At 44.5% G+C, this 20,910-nt stretch overlaps 1 protein-coding gene across 8 annotated transcripts in view; it reads left to right on the forward strand.

Moving 5' to 3' along the window:
- EIF2B3 (eukaryotic translation initiation factor 2B subunit gamma) overlaps positions 1-20,910 on the forward strand; it is a 149,130-nt gene that overhangs the window by 86,632 nt on the left and 41,588 nt on the right. For all 8 annotated transcript variants that reach the window (XM_089300772.1, XM_089300773.1, XM_089300776.1 and 5 more), the window contains one exon: positions 13,903-13,992. In XM_089300772.1, the coding sequence (XP_089156898.1) occupies positions 13,903-13,992 (90 nt within the window). The remainder of the gene's footprint in view (positions 1-13,902; positions 13,993-20,910) is intronic.

The following is a 20,910-nucleotide window of genomic DNA, read 5'->3' on the forward strand; positions in this document are numbered from 1 at the left end:
GCCTGGTAACTTTACTTCAAAGGGTCCAGATTCTTGTGAACCCACTGGATTTCGGTAAAGACAACACCTTTCCCACATGTCTAATTTGTACATTTCTGACTGGGAGAAGCATTACATGTACTGGAGAAGAATATTGCTGATAAAACTAGTATGGTACTGGAAAGTCAAGTCCAGAGAATTTGGAATCTAGTCCTGAGACAAACCAGCTGTGTAACCTTGAGCAAATCACTTTTGTTTCTCTACACCTCAGTTTCCCCAGCTGAAATTGGCTTAGTTCTTTAAAGACCTCTCCCTCCAGCTCTAAAATTCCTGTTTTGTTTCTGATGGACATGTGTTTTTAATAGTTCATAAGTAAAAGATATGTGTGCCAAATACTTAATAAGAAAATCATGTAGCTGTTCCCCAATGCTTTTTTTTTTTTTTTTTGAATTCTAGTCAAGGTTTTTTACTGGAAGAATAATGAAAATATTAAAACAAGTTTCTAAAGGATATCTTTTAAACTGGAATAAAATGTTCACAAGTTCCTTTTGTAAGATTTAGACATTTATATCTGGGGAAACAAGGACTTTAGTCAAGACCTCAAAGATCATGGCCAAATGTGTGTTTCTGGGACAACAGATGATGAGAGATGGTTTGAACTCTTGATTATTTTCCCAATGGTGTGGAAAGTGTTGAAATTAATACACCACCCCCACCACCAGCCCCACCCCCGCCCACTGTTACTAACCCTAATTCCTAAAGAAGTTCTCTGATTTGCAGCTTGTGATGGGGTGGCAGAAGAACTTATGGAAGGCAACGGTCACACACCTTCCCCAAAGTATCTTGTCTGCCATAGACACTGAATGTCAGGGTATAGAATAAGAGTTGACAAACTTTCTCTGTTGTTTTTACTCCTCTATACTTTTAACTCATTTCTACAAAATAATATGGCTATAAGAAAACCCCCATTTCAGTATCTTTTATGTGTTTTCTTTAGGGCAGGCTATAGACGTCAAAGGAAAATCTTGCTTCCTGCCTGGGTGGGTAAATATGTGCTGCTGAGTCCTGATCGTTTCAGGGCTTCTACAGTACAAATTTGGTTTCTTAGCTTTCCTTATGGTTTAAGATTCGGTTTCCTTGAATATATTAAATCTGTTACTGCCATCCTTCTTTTCTCCAGCTTCCAAAGTTTTGTCTTTTTTTTTTTTCTTGTGTTCTTTATCTTTGTGGGTTAATGTCTTTAAAACAAACTCCTTTACAGAAAGGAGTAGGAGTTTAATGCCTATGTTTAATCTACCATCTTTACCCAGAATCCTGTTTCCTTCATTTTAGTCTCATTATATCTTTCTAGTTCTTTGCTGCCCCTCTTCTTGTCTCCCTTCTGTCTTCCCTTACCCCTTTTCCCTCTCCATCTATTTCTCTCCCCTCATTTCCTTCTTTATCCAATCTAGACCCTATGCCTCAGGCATTGCCCTGCATACCCCTACCATTGTCCTTTGGCTATAAGTGCCTTTCCAATCTCAACTTTGGATCACATTGACTATCTACTTTGTGTAGTACTGTATCAGCTCTATTAAAATCTTCAGGAGAAATATTATGCAATGGTGTAAATTGGCATCACCATAAATTCATACTTCTAATCTTATCTGAATCCTCAGAACCACTTTTCATTCTTATACCTGTCCTGGGCCAGCTTGCCACTCCTTTCAGCAACTGTTCTCAACCACCATTACTCACCTGCCAGAGAATGATCCTGCCTCTCTTCTTTTCTCAGAGAAAATCCTGGCTGACAGAACGATTTTCTCAGTTATACTATCCCCACATCTGTCTTTACTCAGACTCACCTTCAGTTCATTTCTAGCCTTACAGGAAGACATTTGAGACCAATCCCTTTATTTATGCATTTTACTCCATTCTCTTCTGAGAACTCTAGAACCTTAGTCCACTAATTTTTCTAACACTGTCCAGAATTTTCAGCATTTTTGTTTTGTTTTTTCTTTTTATAGAATTTTCAGCTTTGTTCTCTACTCTCTTCTCTAAACCTATAAATACTTGCACATTGCTTATAGAATAAAGCACAAATTCCTAAGGCCCTCAGTCATCAAACCATGCTTCCTTACCTCTCTAGCCTTAGAGCTCACCATTCCTTTAATACATCTTCGTACTCTATTTTTTTTTTTTTTTAACAGGCAGAGTGGACAGTGAGAGAGAGAGAGACAGAGAGAAAGGTCTTCCTTTTGCCATTGGTTCGCCCTCCAATGGCCGCCGCAGCCAGCGCATCGCGCTGATCCGAAGCCGGGAGCCAGGTGCTTCTCCTGGTCTCCCATGTGGGTACAGGGCCCAAGGACTTGGGCCATCCTCCACTGCCTTCCCGGGCCACAGCAGAGAGCTGGCCTGGAAGAGGGGCAACCAGGGCAGAATCCGGCGCCCCGACCAGGCCTAGAACCCGGTGTGCTGGCGCCGCTAGGTGGAGGATTAGCCTATTGAGCCACGGCACTGGCCAACATCTTCATACTCTACACTCTACCATATAGCACCTCCTGGAGGGGGTGAGAGGCATTCCAGACCTCTCCATGTAGCTATGGAAACTTGCTAATAGTTCTCTGACTTCTGCATTCTTTTTAATGTCTCTGTCCTTTTACCATTTTTGGTTTCCTTCAGCCAAAGTAAGGAATGACTGTTCTTAGCTATGTACCTGCTCTTCTTTCAAGACTTGGCTCAAATATCACTTCTTTTTTTTTGGACAGGCAGAGTGGACAGTGAGAGAGAGAGAAAGGTCTTCCTTTGCCGTTGGTTCACCCTCAAATGGGCGCCGTAGCTGGCACACTACAGCCAGCGCACCGTGCTGATCCGAAGGCAGGAGCCAGGTGCTTCTCCTGGTCTCCCATGGGGTGCAGGGCCCAAGCACTTGGGCCATCCTCCACTGCACTCCCTGGCCACAGCAGAGAGCTGGCCTGGAAGAGGGGCAACTGGGACAGAATCCGGCGCCCCGACCGGGACTAGAACCTGGTGTGCCGGCACCGCAAGGTGGAGGATTAGCCTATTGAGCCACAGCACTGGCCAAATATCACTTCTTTATGAAGCTCTTTCCACCCTAGCAGAATCATGCTTCTTCCTTGGTGCTCCCCTGTGTACTGTGGAGATTTCTGTGATGATATCTGTAACATTTTATTGCTCTGGATTATAAGTTACATAAGGACAATGATTTTATTTTGCCTTTTTAAAAAAGATTTAGTTTTGGGGCTGGTGCTGTGGTGCAGCGGGTTTAAAGCCCTGGCTTGAAGTGCCGGCATCCCATATGGGCGCCATTTCTAGTCCTGGCTGCTCCTCTTCTGATCCACTTCTCTGCTATGGCCTGGGAAAGCAGTAGAAGATGGCCCAAGTCCTTAGGCGCCTGCACCCATGTGGGAGACCCAGAGGAAGTTCCTGGCTCCTGGCTCCTGGCTCCAAATTGGCACAGCTCTGGGCATTGCGGCCATCTAGGGAGTAAACCAGTGGATGGAAGACCTCTCTGTCTCTACCTCTCTCTCTAAACTCTGCCTTTCAAATAAATAAAACTAAATCTTTTAAAAGATTAATGGAAGAAGATGCAAAGTCACTTTATAAAAAGATGTATGTGGGGCCGGCACTGTGGCTTAATGGGTGAAGCCTCTGCCTGCAGTGCCGGCATCCCATATGGGCGCCAGTTCAAGTCCCGGCTGCTCCACTTCCGATCCTGCTCTCTGCTATGGCCTGGGAAAGCAGTAGAAGATGTCCAAGTCCTTGGGCCCCCGCACCTGAGTGGGAGGCCCAGAAGAAGCTCCTGGCTCCTGGCTTTGGATCGATGCAGCTTCGGCAGTTGTGGCCAATTGGGAAGTGAACAAGCAGATAGAAGACCTCTCTCTCTATCTCTCTCTGCCTCTTCTCCTCTCTCTGTGTAACTCTGACTTTCAAATAAACAAAATAAATCTTAAAAAAAAAAAAAAAAAAGATGTATGTACAGGGAGGGGAACAGTTGTGGCCATGAGACATTGTAATAATCCAGATGAGAAATAATGATAATTTGGGCCAGGATATTGATGGTGGAGATGGAGAAAAAGTGATAAATTGGACAGGGATTTAGCAGCTAAAATCTGAGCACCAGACTGGAGGAAAATTAATGTTTCAATTTTCACCCGTGTTCTGTAAAAAGTGGCAAATCTTTTTTTTATTAAATTTTCAGGCATAGGTAGCTTGAAGGAATGACAAGAGAAACAGCTCTCTTTTCTGAGTTTGTCTTTGAGTAGGAGCTTTGTCTAGGGCACCTCCTGGAGGGGTGAAAGGTAGAGTTTCTGATTTGAGAGGGAGGAAGGAGGAGTAGCTGAGTGATCCTGCCTGGGAAGGCTTTGATGACTCCTTTATTACATGTCACACTTGCAGTTCACATCAGCCTATGTGAGAGTTAGTGTTTTTTTTTTGTTTGTTTTTTTGTTTTTGTTTTTGTTGACAGGCAGAGTGGACAGTGAGAGAGAGAGAAAGGTCTTCCTTTGCCGTTGGTTCACCCTCCAATGGCCGCTGTGGCCAGCGCACCGCGCTGATCCGATGGCAGGAGCCAGGTACTTCTCCTGGTCTCCCATGGGGTGCAGAGCCCAAGCACTTGGGCCATCCTCCACTGGAAGAGGGGCAACCGGGACAGAATCCGGCGCCCTGACCGGGACTAGAACCCGGTGTGCCGGCGCCGCAAGGCGGAGGATTAGCCTAGTGAGCCGCGGCGCCGGCGAGAGTTAGTTTTGTGTATCAACTTTGCTAGGCTTTAGTGTGCTAATCTAAGTTGCTATAAAGGTAATTATAAATATAATCAATATCAACAATCTTGATTTTTTTTTAAAGATTGGTTTATTTATTTGAAAGGGAGAGGCAGAAAGAGAGAGAGAAAGAGAGGTCTTCCATTCGCTGATTCACTTCCCAAATGGCCATAACTGCCAAAGGTGGGGTGATCCTAAGCCAGGAGCTTCTTCCAGGTCTCCCATGTGAGACCCAAGGACTTGGGCCATCTTCTACTGTTTTCCCAGGCCACAGCAGAGAGCTGGGTCGTAAGTGGAGCAGCTGGGACTCAAATGGGCGCCCATATGGGATGCTGGCATTTGTAGGTGATGGCTTTACCCACTACATCACAGCACCCACCCACCCAATCTTTATTTTATTTTATTTTATTTATTTATTTTTTGACAGGCAGAGTGGACAGTGAGAGAGAGAGATAGAGAGAAAGGTCTTCCTTTGCCGTTGGTTCACCCTCCAGTGGCTACCGCGGCGGGCGCACTGCAGCCAGCACACCGCGCTGATCCGATGGCAGGAGCCAGGTACTTATCCTGGTCTCCCATGGGGTGCAGGGCCCAAGGACTTGGGCCATCCTCCACTGCACTCCCTGGCCACAGCAGAGAGCTGGCCTGGAAAAGGGGCAACCGGGACAGAATCCGGTGCCCCGACTGGGACTAGAACCCAGTGTGCCGGTGCCACAAGGCGGATGATTAGCCTAGTGAGCCACGGCGCCGGCCTATTTCATTCTATTTTTTAAAAAATTTATTTATTTACCTGAAAGTCAGAGTTACACAGAGAGAGTAGGAGAGGCAGAGAGAGAGAGAGGTCTTCTATTCGCTGGTTTACTCCCCAGCTGGCCACAACAGCTGGAGCTGCACCGATGTGAAGCCAGGAGCCAGGATCCTCCTCCGGGTCTCCCACGCGGGTACAGGGGCCCAAGGACCTGGGCTATCCTATATTGCCTTCCCAGACCACAGCAGAGACCTGGATCAGAAGTGGAGCAGCTGGGACTCAAACTGGCACCCACATGGGGTACCAGCACTGCAGGCGGAGGCTTCACCCATTAAGCCACAGTACTGGCCCCCAATCTTAATTTTAAGTAAGAGAGACTATTCTTTTTTTTTTTTTTTTTTTTTTTTTTTTTTTTGACAGGCAGAGTGGACAGTGAGAGAGAGAGAGACAGAGATGAAAGGTCTTCCTTTTGCCGTTGGTTCACCCTCCAATGGCTGCTGCGCTGCAGCCAGCGCACTACGCTGATCCGAAGGCAGGAGCCAGGTACTTATCCTGGTCTCCCATGGGCTGCAGAGCCCAAGCACTTGGGCCTTCCTCCACTGCACTCCCTGGCCACAGCAGAGAGCTGGCCTGGAAGAGGGGCAACCGGGACAGAATCCAGCGCCCCCACCAGGACTAGAACCCAGTGTGCTGGCGCCGCAAGGCGGAGGATTAGCCTTATGAGCCGCGGCGCCAGCCAAGAGAGACTATTCTGATTAATATGAATGGTCCTTATCCAATCAATTGAAAGGTTTAAACCTGACTGAATCAGATAACTGATTCCAAAATGAAACCAATTCAGCAAAGGTTCTATTCTTTCAAGACTTTCTCTCTTTCCTCCTTCCTTTCTTTCTTCCATTCTTTCTTTCAAGATTTAGTTTATTTATTTGAAAGACAGAATTACAGAGAGAGGTAGAGACAGAGAGAGAGGTCTTCTATCCACTGGTTCACTCCCCAGATGGCCACAATGGCCGGAGCTACGCCAATCCGAAGCCAGGAGCCAGGAGCTTCCTCTGGGTCTCCCACATGGGTGCAGGGGCCCAAACACTTGGTCCATCCTCCACTGCTGTCCCAGGCCATAGCAGAGAGCCGGATCAGAAGAGGAGCAGCCAGGACTAGAACCAGCGCCAATATGGGATGCTGGTGCTTCAGGCCAGGGCTTTCACCCGCTGCACCACAGCACCAGCCCCCATTCTTCCTTCTTTCCTCCCTCCCTCTCTTTCTTCCCTTCTTCCTCCCTCCCTTCCTTCCTTCCTTCTTTTCTTTTTTCCCCAAAGAGAGAGTTCCTAACTGCCACCAGGTCTGGGCCAGGAACTCAATACAGGTCTCCCACATGGGTGACTGGAACTCAATAGAGCAAATGCCTCCCCAGTTCTGCATTAGCAGGAAGCTGGAGTCAGGAGCCAGAGCCAGGCATCAAGCCCAGGGGCTCCAATCTGAGACAGAGGCATCTTAACTAGGTATTTGAAAGGCAGAGTGACAAAGAGGGAGAGGGGAGAGGGGAGGGAAGGGTACCTTCACTCCCCAAATGGCTGCAGCAGTCAAGTCTGAACCAAGCTTAAGCCAGGAGCCAGAAACTACAAACTGGTTCCCACATGGGTTGTAGGGCCTCAAACACCTGGGCCATCATCTGCCGCCTTCTCGGGTGCATTAGCAGGAAGCTGGATCAGAAGTGGAGCATCTGGGACTTGAAGCAGCATTCCTGTATAGCATGCTGGCATCACAAGCAGTGGCTTAACTGACTGTACCACAGCATGTGCTCCTTAACTGGCATCTTAACTGCTATGCCAAAGACCCACCCCCAGGAACACTTCTGATAGCAATTTTTATATCAATCAGAGAAGTAGAAATACTATGAGTGATACAGAATAAAGGATTTATGAATATTATACAATTGTGGAAACTGATAGAGTAGCATAAGCATGCTGTTATTTCTGTGTCTTGAGTTGAATCTGCAATCACCATTAGGCAGGCAGATTAAAGAGTCAAAAATAAATTAATGTGGACAAGAGCAAAAACAAACAGGGACTCAGAAGGACACATCAAACCTGGAAGGGCAAAGTGAAACTCCACAGCTGTTTCTTACTACTTTCAGCCTCATTGTTGTGGGTGATCTGCAAGAGACTAGCATCCTTTCTCATAGAACTACACAGTACTTGGCTCAGGACTCAGTAGAAATTGAAGGAAGATATATAGCAGAATCGGGAAGACTGTAGGTCTTGGTACTAATCCATACCTTCTAGAAGAAGTAGCATATCTGTAACATGCTCAGGTTACCACAGTGTTTGGCACCATTCATCAACATTCATAGCATAAAAATGTGGCTTCAGCCTTACTTACCCCTTCTGAATCTCATACAAAATCTCTCTTATGGCCATGACTAACTCAGAACCTTTCAGGGAAAGGAATTTTGCAAAACATTTCTGGCTCAGCTAAGTTAATATATACAAAGGCAGCATACCATGTGTATTTATTTCTTTAAAGTAGTAACTTCCCTTGGTTCTCTATAACTTGAGAGACAAAACCCAAACTCCGTAGCATGGCATCTTAGAAACCTGTCCTTGGGGCTGGCGCTGTGGTGCAGCAGGTTAATGCCCTGGCCTGAAGCGCCGGCATCTCATATGGGTGCTGGTTCTAGTCCCAGCTGGTCCCAATAATTTTTTTAATGACAAGAAAATGCTCATGGGGGCTGGCGCTGTGGCGTAGTGGGTAAAGCCGCTGCCTGAAGTGCCCACATCCCATATGGGTGCCAGTTCAAGTCCCAGCTGCTCCACTTCCGATCCAGCTCTCTGCTATGGTCTGGGAAAGCAGTAGAAGATGGCCCAAGTCCTTGGGCCCCTGTACCCATGTGGGAGACCTGGAAGAAGCTCCTGGCTCCTGGCTTCAGATCAGCACAGCTCTGGCCGTTGCAGCCATCTGGGGAGTGAGCCAGTGGATGGAAGATCTCTCTCTCTTTCTCTCTTTCTGCCTCTCCTTCTCTCTGTGTAACTCTGACTTTCAAGAAATAAAATAAATCTTTAAAAAAAAAAAAAAAAAAACTGTCCATGATCTGGCCCCTGGCTACTTCTCCAGCTTTAACCATTATTATAATCCTGCTTTTTTTTTTCATACTGCTTTGCCTTTGTATATGTTGTTCCCTCATTCTGAAATATTGTTTTTTTTTCCCGATGCACACTTTTTTTTTATCCTGTAGAACCAACCTCACGTCTCATCATCCTATGAAATCTTATCCTATGCCAATTTTCTTAAACAATTCATTGCATCCTCATCTGTACTAGCTCCCTACATTATTTTGTATGTGACAATAAACCATAATGTTTTTTAACATGTAATCTTCTCTATCAGATTGGCCAAAGGAGGCCTTGGCCCATAGTCAGCTCAGGAGACTGTACATGTTCCTATCCTGTCCTCTGTGCACTCTTGTCCTCAAATTTTGAATTCAGTTTGGAAAAAGTCACTTGTGCAACCACATGAACTGTCAAGTCACACTCAATTCAGATCACTGGAGACTTTCTTTCCTACTTCATTGGGCCACTGTGGACTGTCTCAGCATGCATATCATTTCTCCCACTGGGCCAGAAATCACTCAGGTCCCATTTATAGGAGTCCTGACTAATATGTCCACACAGAATGTCTGGAGGAATTTCAGTTTTTAGACATGCAGCTACCATAAACTTCCTCTTTGCCTATCAGTCTTTTCTTACCCACTCTTCCAGGAACTGAGCATTATACAATGAGCGTGTTGGGGAATAGGATTCCCAGTTGTCCTTTGCTATACTTATACAACAAGCTGGATTAAAACAACAACACCGTTCCTTCTGCACGTGGGATTGGGGAAAAAAGGAGCAAACCTGCAGAACATTTGATATTGCCCTGAAACTAGGGACCTTTTCTCTTATTCTGTAGATTTTTAAGGAAATGGGGATCTGAAATCCTTTGATATTGATATTAATTAAAGGGATCCAGACCTTTTTGTAGAGTCATTAAAAGCTTTGGACATAGAAAGTATTAATTTTGTGTTTCATGGACATATTTCCTTTTTTCAGAGCTAGCTTTTTTTTTAAGATTTATTTATTATTTATTTGAAAGTCAGAGTTACACAGAGAAGAAGAGGCAGAGAGAGAGAGAGAGGTCTTCCAACCACTGGTTCACTCCCCAATTGGCCACACAACTGGAGCTGCACCAATCCAAAGCCAGGAGCCAGGAGCTTTTTCCTGGTCTCCCACGCGGATGCAGGGGCCCAAGGACTTGGGCCATCTTCTACTGCTTTCCCAGACCATAGCAGAGAGGTGGAGCAGCTGAGACTCAAACCAGCACCCATATGGGATGCCAGCACTGCAGGCGGTGGCTTTACCCGCTACTCCACAGCATTGGCCCAGGGCTAGCTTTCTAAACCGCTCCTACTATATTTCCTAGCTCTATAGTTCTACAGATGTTTGTATATGTTGGTGGTACACATATCTCTATGTTCAGTTTTCTTTAAACTGTAGCAAAGCTTAGAAAAGCCTAAGCATCTGTAATCTAGCATAATCCTGAAGTCTGTTCTACAGCTTCCCCGTAGATCTTTTTAAAAAAAAAAATTCAAAACACAGAAGGAGAGGCAGAGAGAAAGAGATTCTCCATCTACTGGTACACTCAAATGGCCATCACAGCCAGGATTGGCCAAACCGAAATGAGAAGCCAGAAACTCTATCCAAGTGTCCCAGTGGGTGGCAGGGGCCCAAGCACTTGGACCATCTTTCACTACTTTCCCCAGGCACATTAGCTGGGAGCTAGATCAGAAGCAGAGCAGCCAGTATACAAACTGGCACCCTGCTATGGCATGCTGGCATCACAAGTAGTGGCTTAATCCTCCACAACACAGTGCCAGACTCCCTGGAGATCTTAAAGTTTTGTCCCTGACACAGTACTTCAAATTGTGATATTAGGAGCAGATTTGGGTAAATAAATACTGAAACATAAAGATAACTTGGTCCTTGAACTTCCCAAAGCAGGCAGCTGTCTCTTTGGGGAAAAATTTTTTTTAAAAGATTTATCTATTTATTTGAAAAGCAGAGTTAAAGAGAAGCAGAGAGAGGTCTTCCATCCACTGGTTTACTCCCCAGATGGCCACAGTGGCCGGGCTGTGCCAATCCAAAGCCAGGAGCCGGGTGCTTCTTCCCGGTCTCCCATGTGGGTGCAGGGGCCTAAGGACTTGGGCCATCTTCTGCTTTCCCAGGCCATAGCAGAGAGCTAGATTAGAAGTCAAGCAGCTGGGACTCAAACCATATGGGATGCCAGCACTGCAGGCAGCATCTTTACCCACTAGCTCACGGCACTGGCCCCAGGGGAACATTTCTTTTTTCTTTTTTTTTAGATTTTTTTTATTTACTTATTTGAGAGGTAGAGTTACATAGAGTAAGAGGGGGAGAGAGAGAGAGAGAGTCTTCTATCCACTGGTTCACTCCACAAATGGCCACAACGGCCAGAGCTGAGCTGATCCGAAGCCAGGAGCCAGGAGCCTCCTCTGGGCTTCCCACACGGGTGCAGGGGCTCAAGGACCCAGGCCATCCTCCACTGTTTTCCCAGGCCATAGCAGAGAGTTGGCGGTGGCTTTACCCACTATGCCACAGCACTGGCCCCATAAATATTTTTTAAAAAATAAGGAGATGATGTAGAGCCGGCGCCGTGGCTCAATAGGCTAATCCTCCACCTTGCGGCGCCGGCAAACCGGGTTCTAGTCCCGGTTGGGGCGCCGGATTCTGTCCCGGTTGCCCCTCTTCCAGGCCAGCTCTCTGCTATGGCCAGGGAGTGCAGTGGAGGATGGCCCAGGTGCTTGGGCCCTGCACCCCATGGGAGACCAGGAAAAGCACCTGGCTCCTGGCTCCTGCCAGGATCAGCGCGGTGCGCCGGCTGCAGCGGCGGCCATTGGAGGGTGAACCAGCGGCAAAGGAAGACCTTTCTCTCTCTGTCTCTCTCTCTCACTGTCCACTCTGCCTGTCAAAAAAAAAAAAAATAAAAAAAAATAAAATAAGGAGATGAGAAAGAACTTTCATGAAGATGCTTTAAAAACCATTGATCTTTGTAGTTAAAATAGTAAATGCTTTCTTTAGTTCTTTCCCAATGCTTACTTCATGTGTGCAGTCTTTATTTATTCTAATGTTATTAATAAGAAATAATTCTTCCAATTATTTGATCTACTGGTTTGTTCCATAAAAACATGCTTTATTACCTTCAAAAAAATTTTTAAAGGTTTATTTATTTATTTTAAAGACAGAGTTACAGAGAGGGGAAGACAGAGAGAGAAAAATCTTCCATTCACTGATTCACTCTCCAAATGGCCACAAGGGCTGGAGCTGGGTAGGTTGGAAGCCAGGAGCTTCTTCCACGTCTCCCACATGGGTGCAGGGGCCCGAGTACTTGAGCCGTCTCTGCTGCTTTTTTCAAGCCACTAGCAGAGAGCTGGATGGAAGTAGAGCAGCTGGGACTCAAACCAATGACCACATGGGATACAAGCATCACAGGCAGCAGGTTCACTGGCTATGCCACAATGCCAGCCCCTTCCTCAAAATTTTAAACTTCACAAATTCAAATTCTAAAATCACCAACTTTATTTTTTTAAAGCACAGCTGTAAAAATAACCCAAAAATATTCCTTACGTTCCTAATGGCTTATATTGTCTAGAGATTTCTAGAATTTTACTTTTTGTCCATTATATCTGACTTTTCTAAGATCTTTTCTCTTATTTTAAAAAACTTTTTAAAAAGCACTTTCAAATTCTTTTTATAGTAGTTAGAGAAGAAAAAAACCTGTGAGGAATTTTCAAATATTTTAGTCTTTATTATATATAATATCATCCTGGCCTGGAGCAGTAAGCCAGTTACCCAGATTTCAGTAGTACTTTTTTGAGGTTTTTGTTTTGTTTTATTTGTTTCATTTTAAAATATAAATCTTTAACATTATTCAAAAGAAATAGAATTAAATAAAGAAACCTCCCTTTTGGCAACTTAAAAGCTGTCAGTGTTCCAGTCCTAAGATATATATTCTCTATACTATACTCTGAAAGAACAACAACAACAACAACAACAACAACAAAAATCTGAAGTCATCCATCTCTGTTTCTTCATTATATTCCAGATTTGTGAGTGGTACACCATAAGCTTATTTGATAAATTACTTCTGGAGTATTAAAATCCCATGAAAATAATTTTCTTTAAAACTGTAAGCCAATCAAAGATAGTCAATTAAAATACACAGCAATTAGGCAAATACGTTAATGTGACCTAGTTTATTCCTTTATTTGTTTATTTGGCCACTGCTTATTGTACATTTAGTCTGCAGGAGGCACAATGCTAAAGTACTAAGGCTATGAAAATTCTCTACTGAATTTCATTCTGTTTGCAGAAAGACATGTAAAGAGGCAGTCACACATTACCTGATAGATGTGAGCACCAAGTATTGTGGGAGCACAACGTGGATTTTCAGTGAAGGATTCCTGGAGAATATATATCTTGAATGAATCCTGCTAAATAAATAATAGAGGAGTATTCACAAATTTTATTTAATCTTCTATGAAGATGGAATCATATGCCAAATGCTAGAAGTAAAATTATGGCTAAAGTGTGGCCTGAAGAAATTAAGGACCAATATGGCCAGAGCAGAGGCAATTCGAAGCCAGGAGCTACTTCCAGGTCTCCCATGTGGCTATAAGGGTACAAGCACTTGGGCCATCCTCCACTGCTTTCTCAGGTGCATTAGCAGGGAGCTGGATTGGAAGTGGAGCAGCCAGGACTTGAACAGGCACCCATATGGGATGCCGGCGCTACTTTAACTCCACTGCAACACAGCACTGGCCCCTCTCTCTCTTTCTGTCTCTGTAACTCTGTCTTTCAAACAAATAAATAAATATTAAAAAAGAAAGCCCCCCCTCCTTTTTTTGAAGATTTATTTAGTTGTTTGAAAGGCAGAGTAACAGAGAGAGAGAAAGAGACAGAGAAATCTTTCATCTGCTAGTTCACTCCCCAAATGGATGCAGTGGCTGGGGTTGGGCCAGACTGAAGCCAGGAGCCAGGAACTTCTTCCTGGTCTCCCATGTGGGTGCAGGAGCCCAAGGACTTTTGCCATATTCCACTGCTTTCCCAGACGCATTAGCAGGGAGCCATATGGGAAGTAAAGCAGTCCATATGGGATGCTTAATCCACTAAGTCACAGCACTGACCCTAGGAGAACACTTTTTGTGTGGTAAGATCAGAGCTGGAGTCTCCCATCCTGAGTTTTCAGTGAAGTGTGGAGAGCATGGTTCTGACCTTTATAAACTTCCTGCTGCCTACTTCCTGATAATAGAAGTGAATCTCTGTTGCCAGATTCTGAGCTTTTTCTTTGTTGTTCTCTTTGCAGGCACCCTAGAATTCATTTCCACACAGGTCTTGTGGATGCCCATCTCTACTGTTTGAAAAAATACGTCGTGGATTTCCTCATGGAAAATAAGTAAGAAAAAGGGAGGTAGAGTCAAGCCTATGGCACTTAACCAGCTACCTTGTGACTTAGTTAACATTTTAAAACTTCACAATGTTAATCACTAGTTTATATAAAATGTACAGTTGGTTCTCACCATTGTTTTAGAAATGAAATCCTATTATAAGCACAATGTTTTGTCTATACCACAGAGTACTCTTTTTTTTTTTTTTTAAATTTTTGGGGTCTATGTTAAAATAAACCAGGAAAATATTTCTGCATGGTTTCTTTTTGTTTGTTTGTTTGCTTGCTTTTTAAGATTTATTTGAAAGGCAGAGTTACAGAGAGGCAGAGGGAGAGAGAGAAAGAGAGAGGTCTTCCATTTGCTGGTTCACTCCCAAATGGCTGCAATGGCCGGAGCTGGGCCAATCTGAAGCCAGGACCAGGAGCTTCTTCTAAGTATCCCACGATGGTGCAGGGGCCCAAGGACTTGGGCCATCCTCCACTGCTTTCCCAAGCCATAGCAGAGAGCTGGATCAGAAGTGGAGCAACCAAGACTTGAACTGGTGCCCGTATGGGGTGCCAGCTCTCCAGGCGGAAGCTTTACCCACTACACCACAGCACCCATCCCCTCTGCACAGTTTCATGCTCTTGTTTACTTCTTCTGCAAGGTGAGCTCCCCTCCATCTGCTATTTTTCTCTAGGTACATGTCTTTCCCCAGTCAGTTATTCTATAGATGAGTCCTCTTAGCAAAGGGCCAGAGACTTACTACGGAAGAGGGAAAAAGAATAAAATTCCCCACATTAGAAAAGAAGCATACCTCACTGAGGGATCTTTCATTAATATAAAGATAAGCCAAATTTGACGTTTTTTCTGATTTTTGCTCTGAGAACAGAATTTTAGACATTAAATACTTTCCAGAGTCTGCGTCTGGTAGACCACAAGACTTGGGTTTCCAAAGAGAAGTTTCCTTTAACAACTGATCTCAAGGATTTTGGATAAGAAATAGAACTGGGGCCATCGCTGTGGCATAGAAGGTTAAGCTGCCGCCTACGGTGCTGGCATCCCATAAGGACAACAATTCGAGTCCCAGCTGCTCCACTTCCAATCCAGCTCCCTGATAATGGGCCTGGGAAAGCAGTGGAGGATGGCCCAAGGGCTTGGACCCCTGCACCCACATGGGAGACCCAGACACGGCTCTGGCTCCTGGCTTCAGATCCACCCAGTTGTGGCCATTGTAGGTATTTGGGGAATGAACCAGCAAATGGGAGATTCTCTCCCCTCCCCTCTCCTCTCTCTGCCTTTCATATACATAAATAAATCTTAAGAAGAAGAAGAAATGGAACTGGGGACAGGTGTTGTGGCAGCAGGTTAAGCTATCATTTGCGACAGCTGCATCCCACATTGGAATGCCTGGTTGGAGTCCCAACTACTGTGTGCTTCTGATCCAACTTCTTGATAATGTACTTGGGAGGCATCAGATGATGGCCTTGATGCATTTGAGTCCTGCTGCCCACATGGGAAACTTGGATGGAGTTCCTGGCTCTTGGCTTCAGCACGGCCTAGTCTCAGCTGTTTTGGCCATTTGGGGAGTGAACCAGTAGATGAAGACCTCTCTCTCTGCCTCTATCACTCTGCCTTTCAGGTAAATAAATAAATTTTAAAAGAAAATGTACCCTTAGAAGAACAAATGGCAAAGATTTGATAACTGCATAGAAGAGAAGCAGGTAGTTTCTGTTGATGACTGCTGCCTTTAATAGCACTGAGGACTGCAAAGTAGGCACCACAGTAGCAAATTCCTTCAGATCAGCTGGGGAAGGAATCTGAAAACCTGAATTTAAATGCTAACCTTGCCCTTGGCTGTGGACTTGTGTATATACATAAATATTAAAGGGAAAGATGATTGTTCTCTGTGCCCATATGACCTTCTTTGCAACATTCTAACCCTCACCCCCCAAATCACCCGCTAAGTTCCTACAAGGATGCCCATGTATATGAGTCAATAGAAAAATGAATTATTTGGACTCCTAGAAAGTTTTCCAAAGGGTTGTTGTTTCTCTGTTTCCCCTCCCCAGTACGCTGTTATCACCTCTGACTTGTTTTCTTTTTCATTCCATCAGCGCTTATTTATTAGACACCTTTTATGATGCAGGCATTGTGGTAGCCTATGGGGCAATGGTGAATAATCACACATGGCCCTGACCTCAGGAATTTGCAGTCTAAGCTCCGTGATGGATTATGGAGATCTTTAGATAGCAGGGAAATTTGCTACCAAGATTTAGAGAGTAATCCAAACCCTGTTTTCCAGTTTCCAGTATAGATTTATATATATTCCAAAAATGACATTAATTCTTGTGCATTGCAGCATTTATTTTTTACTTCCAAATGAAAATGAAGACATATGCAATAAGTTGTGACCTTAAACTATTTATTTAAAAGGCAGAGTGACAGTGGGGCAGAGACAGAAAGATCTTCTATCTTTCATTCACTCCCCCAAAAGGCCACAACATCTGGACCTGTGTACCAGGCTGAAACCAGGAACCCAGGAATGTATCCAGGTCTCCCACATGGGTGGCAGGGGCCCAAGTGCTTGGGCCATATTCTGCTCATTTCCCAGGCACATTTTCAGGGACCTGAATCAGAAACAGAGCATCTGGGATTTTAACTGGCACTCTGATAGGATGTCAGCACTGCAGCTTAACCCACTTCACCACAATACTGGCTTGGAAACTATTAGGACTCTAAAAAAATAAAAATAAAGACAGAGGCCTGTGTATTCTGGTGCAGCAGGTTGCTGTCTGTGACACCGGCATCCCACACAAGCACTAGTTTGAGTCAGTTGCTCCAATTCCTATCTAGCTCCATGCTAATATACTTGAGAAAGCAGCAAAAGATAACCCAAGTACTTGGGCCCCTGCCACCTGTGTGGGAGACCCAGATGTAGTTCCAGGCTTCACTTCAGCCTGGCCCAGCCCTGGCCTTTGGGGCTATTTGGGGAGTGAATGGAAGATTCCCCCCCCCCCCGTAACTCTGCCTTTAGAATCAATAAAATAAATCTTTTTAAAAAAAAAAACTTCAATATTATTATCACATCTAAAAAAACTAACAATGCTCCATTAATAATATAAAATGGGATTATAACTTTTGGCATCTGGATAAGCAGGCAATTTTGCACCATAGCTAGCCTCATTCTGCCTGCTATAGCTTATCTGTAACTCAGGTGGCCACTATCACTCCAAGTGCAGTGGTATGTGCCCTGAAGACACTTGAAGTTGATTATCTGGCTGTGGATCCTGGCCAGGAACTCCGCCAAATGGGACTTTCCCAGAGCCTGCTGCAATAGACAGTGGTACAGAGTCTGATATCACACTGCCTCCCCATCTCAAGATCTGTTAAAGAGACCCTCAATTCTTTTTTCTTTTCTCCTATCTACCTTCACATCTTAGAGTTGCCAGAATCAAAGGACATATATTGAACACTGATGGGGATGGATGTTTGACACAGTGATTAAGACACCACTTGGGGTCTCTGCCTCTCAAATCAGAGTGCCTGGATTTGAGTCCCATCTCCATCCACTTCCAGTTCTAGCTTCCTACTAAAGCACACCCTGAGAGGCAGCAAGTGATGGCTCAGATACTTGGGTCCCATGTGACTACTGCCTTCAACTATCCTAGCCTGGCTATTGCAGGCATGTGGGAAATAAACCAGCAGGAGAGAGGTATTACTCTTGCTCTCTCACTCTCTCACTCTGCCTTTCAAATAAATGAAAACAAAATTTTTCATAAAATAAATTTTAATTTTTAAAAGAAAATTGGAGGGGGCTGGTGCTGTGGCATAGTAGGTTAAGCCTCCACCTATGGTGCTGGCATCCCATATGGCTACCAGTTCATGTCTTGGCTGCTCCTCTTCCAATCCAGGTCTCTGTTCCTAGCATCGGATCAGCTCAACTCCAGCCAAATGGCTCAACTGCAGCCATTTAGGGAGTGAACCAGCTAATGAAAGATCTCTCTGTCTCTCCCTCTCTCTGTCTGTAACTCTGCCTCTCAAATGAATAAATAAATCTTTAAAAAGAAAAAAAAAAAAAAAAGTAAAAAAGAGAATCCAGAAGAAGCTCCTGGCTCCTGGCTCCTAGCTTCAGATTGGCCATTGCAGCCATTTGGGGAGTGATCCAGTGGATGGAAGACCTCTGTCTCTGTCTTTCTCTGTAACACTGCCTCTCAAATTAATTAATTAATTAAAAAAAAGAGGGGGCCAGCACTGTGGTGTAGGGGGCTAAGCCTCCATCTATGGTACCAGCATCCCATATGGTACCGAGTCCCAGCTACTCCTTTTCCAATCCAGCTCTCTGCTACTTCCTGGGAAAGTAGTAGAAGATGGCCCAAGTGCTTGGGCTCCTGCCCCCATGTGGGAGACCCAGATGAAGCTCCTGGCTCGTGGCTTCGGATTGGCCCAGCTCTGGCCATTGTGGCCATTTGGGGAGTGAACCAGAGGATAGAAGACCTTTCTCCTTGTCTCTTCCTCTCTTTGTCTATAGCTCTACCTCTCAAATAAATAAATAAAATCTTAAAAAAAAAAAAAAAAGATGAAGCCCATGAGAGTATTTCAGGCATGGAAAGCCAAGACACTCTGGCAAAAAGATCTCTGTGAGTGAGATCCCAGTGGAAAGAACAGGTCTTCAAAGAGGGAGGTGCCTTTCTCTGAAGGGAGGAGAGAACCTCCACTTTGACTATGACCTTGTCTAAACAAGATAAGAGTCGGAGAACTCAAGGGGCTTCCATAGCCTTGGAAACTCATAACTGTTGCATAGGGAGATTACTGATGCCATAAACAGGAGTGTCAATTTGTAAAGTCAACAACAGGAGTCACTGTGCACTTACTCCTCATGTAGGATCTCTGTCCTTAACGTGCTGTACACTGAGGCTTAATGCTATAACGAGTACTCAAACAGTATATTTCACTTTGTGTTTCTATGGGGGTGCAAACGATTGAAATCTTTACTTAATGTACACTAAACTGATCTTCTGTAAAAAAAAAGAAATTATCAATTCCCAACTTGACTCTCACTGGGATTAAACATGACAATAGGTCTGATCTGATTTCATCATCATTTAAAAAATCATCTATTATTTTTCACTTTATGTTTCTGTGTGGGAGCAAACTGTTGAAATACTTACTTAAGGTATACTAAGCTGATCTTCTGTATATTAAGATAATCGAAAATGAATCTTGATGTGAATGGAAGGGGGGAGAGGGAGTGGAAAGGGGAGGGTTGTGGGTGGGAGGGACGGTATCGGGGGGGAAGCCATTGTAACACATGAGTAGTACTTTGGAAATTTATATTCATTAAATAAAAGATAAAAAAAAATTGCAAAAAAAAAAAAAAAGATGAGAAAGGCATTAAATTGAAAAAAAGAAAAAGTTAGAAAGTTGGCAAATTTTAATATATACATATATTTAAATTTATTTGACAGGTAGAGTTATAGACAGTGAGAGAGAGAGAGACAGAGAGAAAGATCTTCCTTCTGTTGGTTCATTCCCCAAATGGCCGCCATGGACGGCGCTGAGCCAATCCGAAGCCAGGAGCCAGGTGCTTCTTCCTGGTCTCCCATGTGGGTGCAGGGCCCAAGCACTTGGGTCATCCTCCTCTGCCCTCCCGGGCCACAGCAGAGAGCTGGCCTGGAAGAGGAGCAACCGGGACTAGAACCCAGCGCCTATATGAGATGCCAGCACCACAGGTGGAGGATTAACCAAGTGAGCCATGGCGCCGGCCCCAATATATTTAATATATTAGAAAAAGTAGGGAAAATTAGAATGGTAACTTGAAGACACTTTTTTTTTTTTTTAAGTTTTTTGTGTTTTTATTTATTCGAAAGGCAAAGTAACAAAAAGAGATAACATCTACTCACTGGTTCACTCCTCAGATGCCCATAACAGCTCTGGCTGGGCCAGGCTAAAGCCAGGAGCTTGGAACTCTGAGTCTTCTGTACGTGGGTGACAAGGACTCAAGTACTTGAGCCATCACCTGGTACCTTCCCAAGGTGTGTGTTAAGAGCTGGATCAGCAGTTCTCTGCTAATGTGCCAGGAAAACAGCAGAGGATTGCTGAAGAACTTGGGGCCCTTGCACCCACATGAGAGACCTAAAAGAAACTCCTGGCTCTTGGCTTCAGCCTGGCCCTACCCCAGCTGTCAGGGAGTGAATCAGTGCATAGAAGATCTCTCTGTCTCTCTCTCTCTCTCTGACTTTCAAATAAATAAATAAATCTTTATTTTAAAAAAAAAAAAAAGAAGAAGAAGAAGCTGGATCAGAAGCAGAGAACTTGAACCCAGGCAATCCGATATGGATGTGGCATTTTTATGCCACAACACTGGCACCTTCTTTTTCACATTTTTTAATTTATTTATTTGAGAGACAGTTCTCATCCACCAGCCTACATCCCAAACACCTGCAACAACTAGGACTAACCCAAACCTAAACTGGGAGCCTGAACCCAATGCAAGTCTCCCTCTGGGTGACAGAAACCCAACCACTTGAGCCATCACCACTGCCTTCTGGTGTCTGTACCAGCAGGAAGCTGGAGTCAGGAACCAGAGCCCAGCATTAAACCCAGGCTTTCCAGGATAGAACACAGACATGTAACTTTTGGCCAAAAGCCTACCCCGAGGGACATCCTTTATTCCTTGCTGGAATAATGGAGGTCTTTGAGAAGTTGTGGGAGATGAGATTGATTAGGTTGGTGCTAAGTAGCAGCAGGTAGAAAGCCTTGAAAGCTAAGTAGGGAGTTACAGATCTTTAAACAGATAGTCTTTTTTGAAACAAGCAATGGTGCAATCTGGCAGGAGAACATAGACCATTGTGCATGGGAAAGATGTTCCTTCAAAGTAAGTAGACCTTTATAATAATCTGGTCATCAAATGATGATTCCTAGGAATGGAAAGATTAAACCCAGTA

Source organism: Oryctolagus cuniculus, chromosome 7 (genome assembly GCF_051225735.1).
Source record: "Oryctolagus cuniculus isolate XC-2025 breed Fujian yellow rabbit chromosome 7, ASM5122573v1, whole genome shotgun sequence".
NCBI classification, from domain to species: domain Eukaryota; kingdom Metazoa; phylum Chordata; class Mammalia; order Lagomorpha; family Leporidae; genus Oryctolagus; species Oryctolagus cuniculus.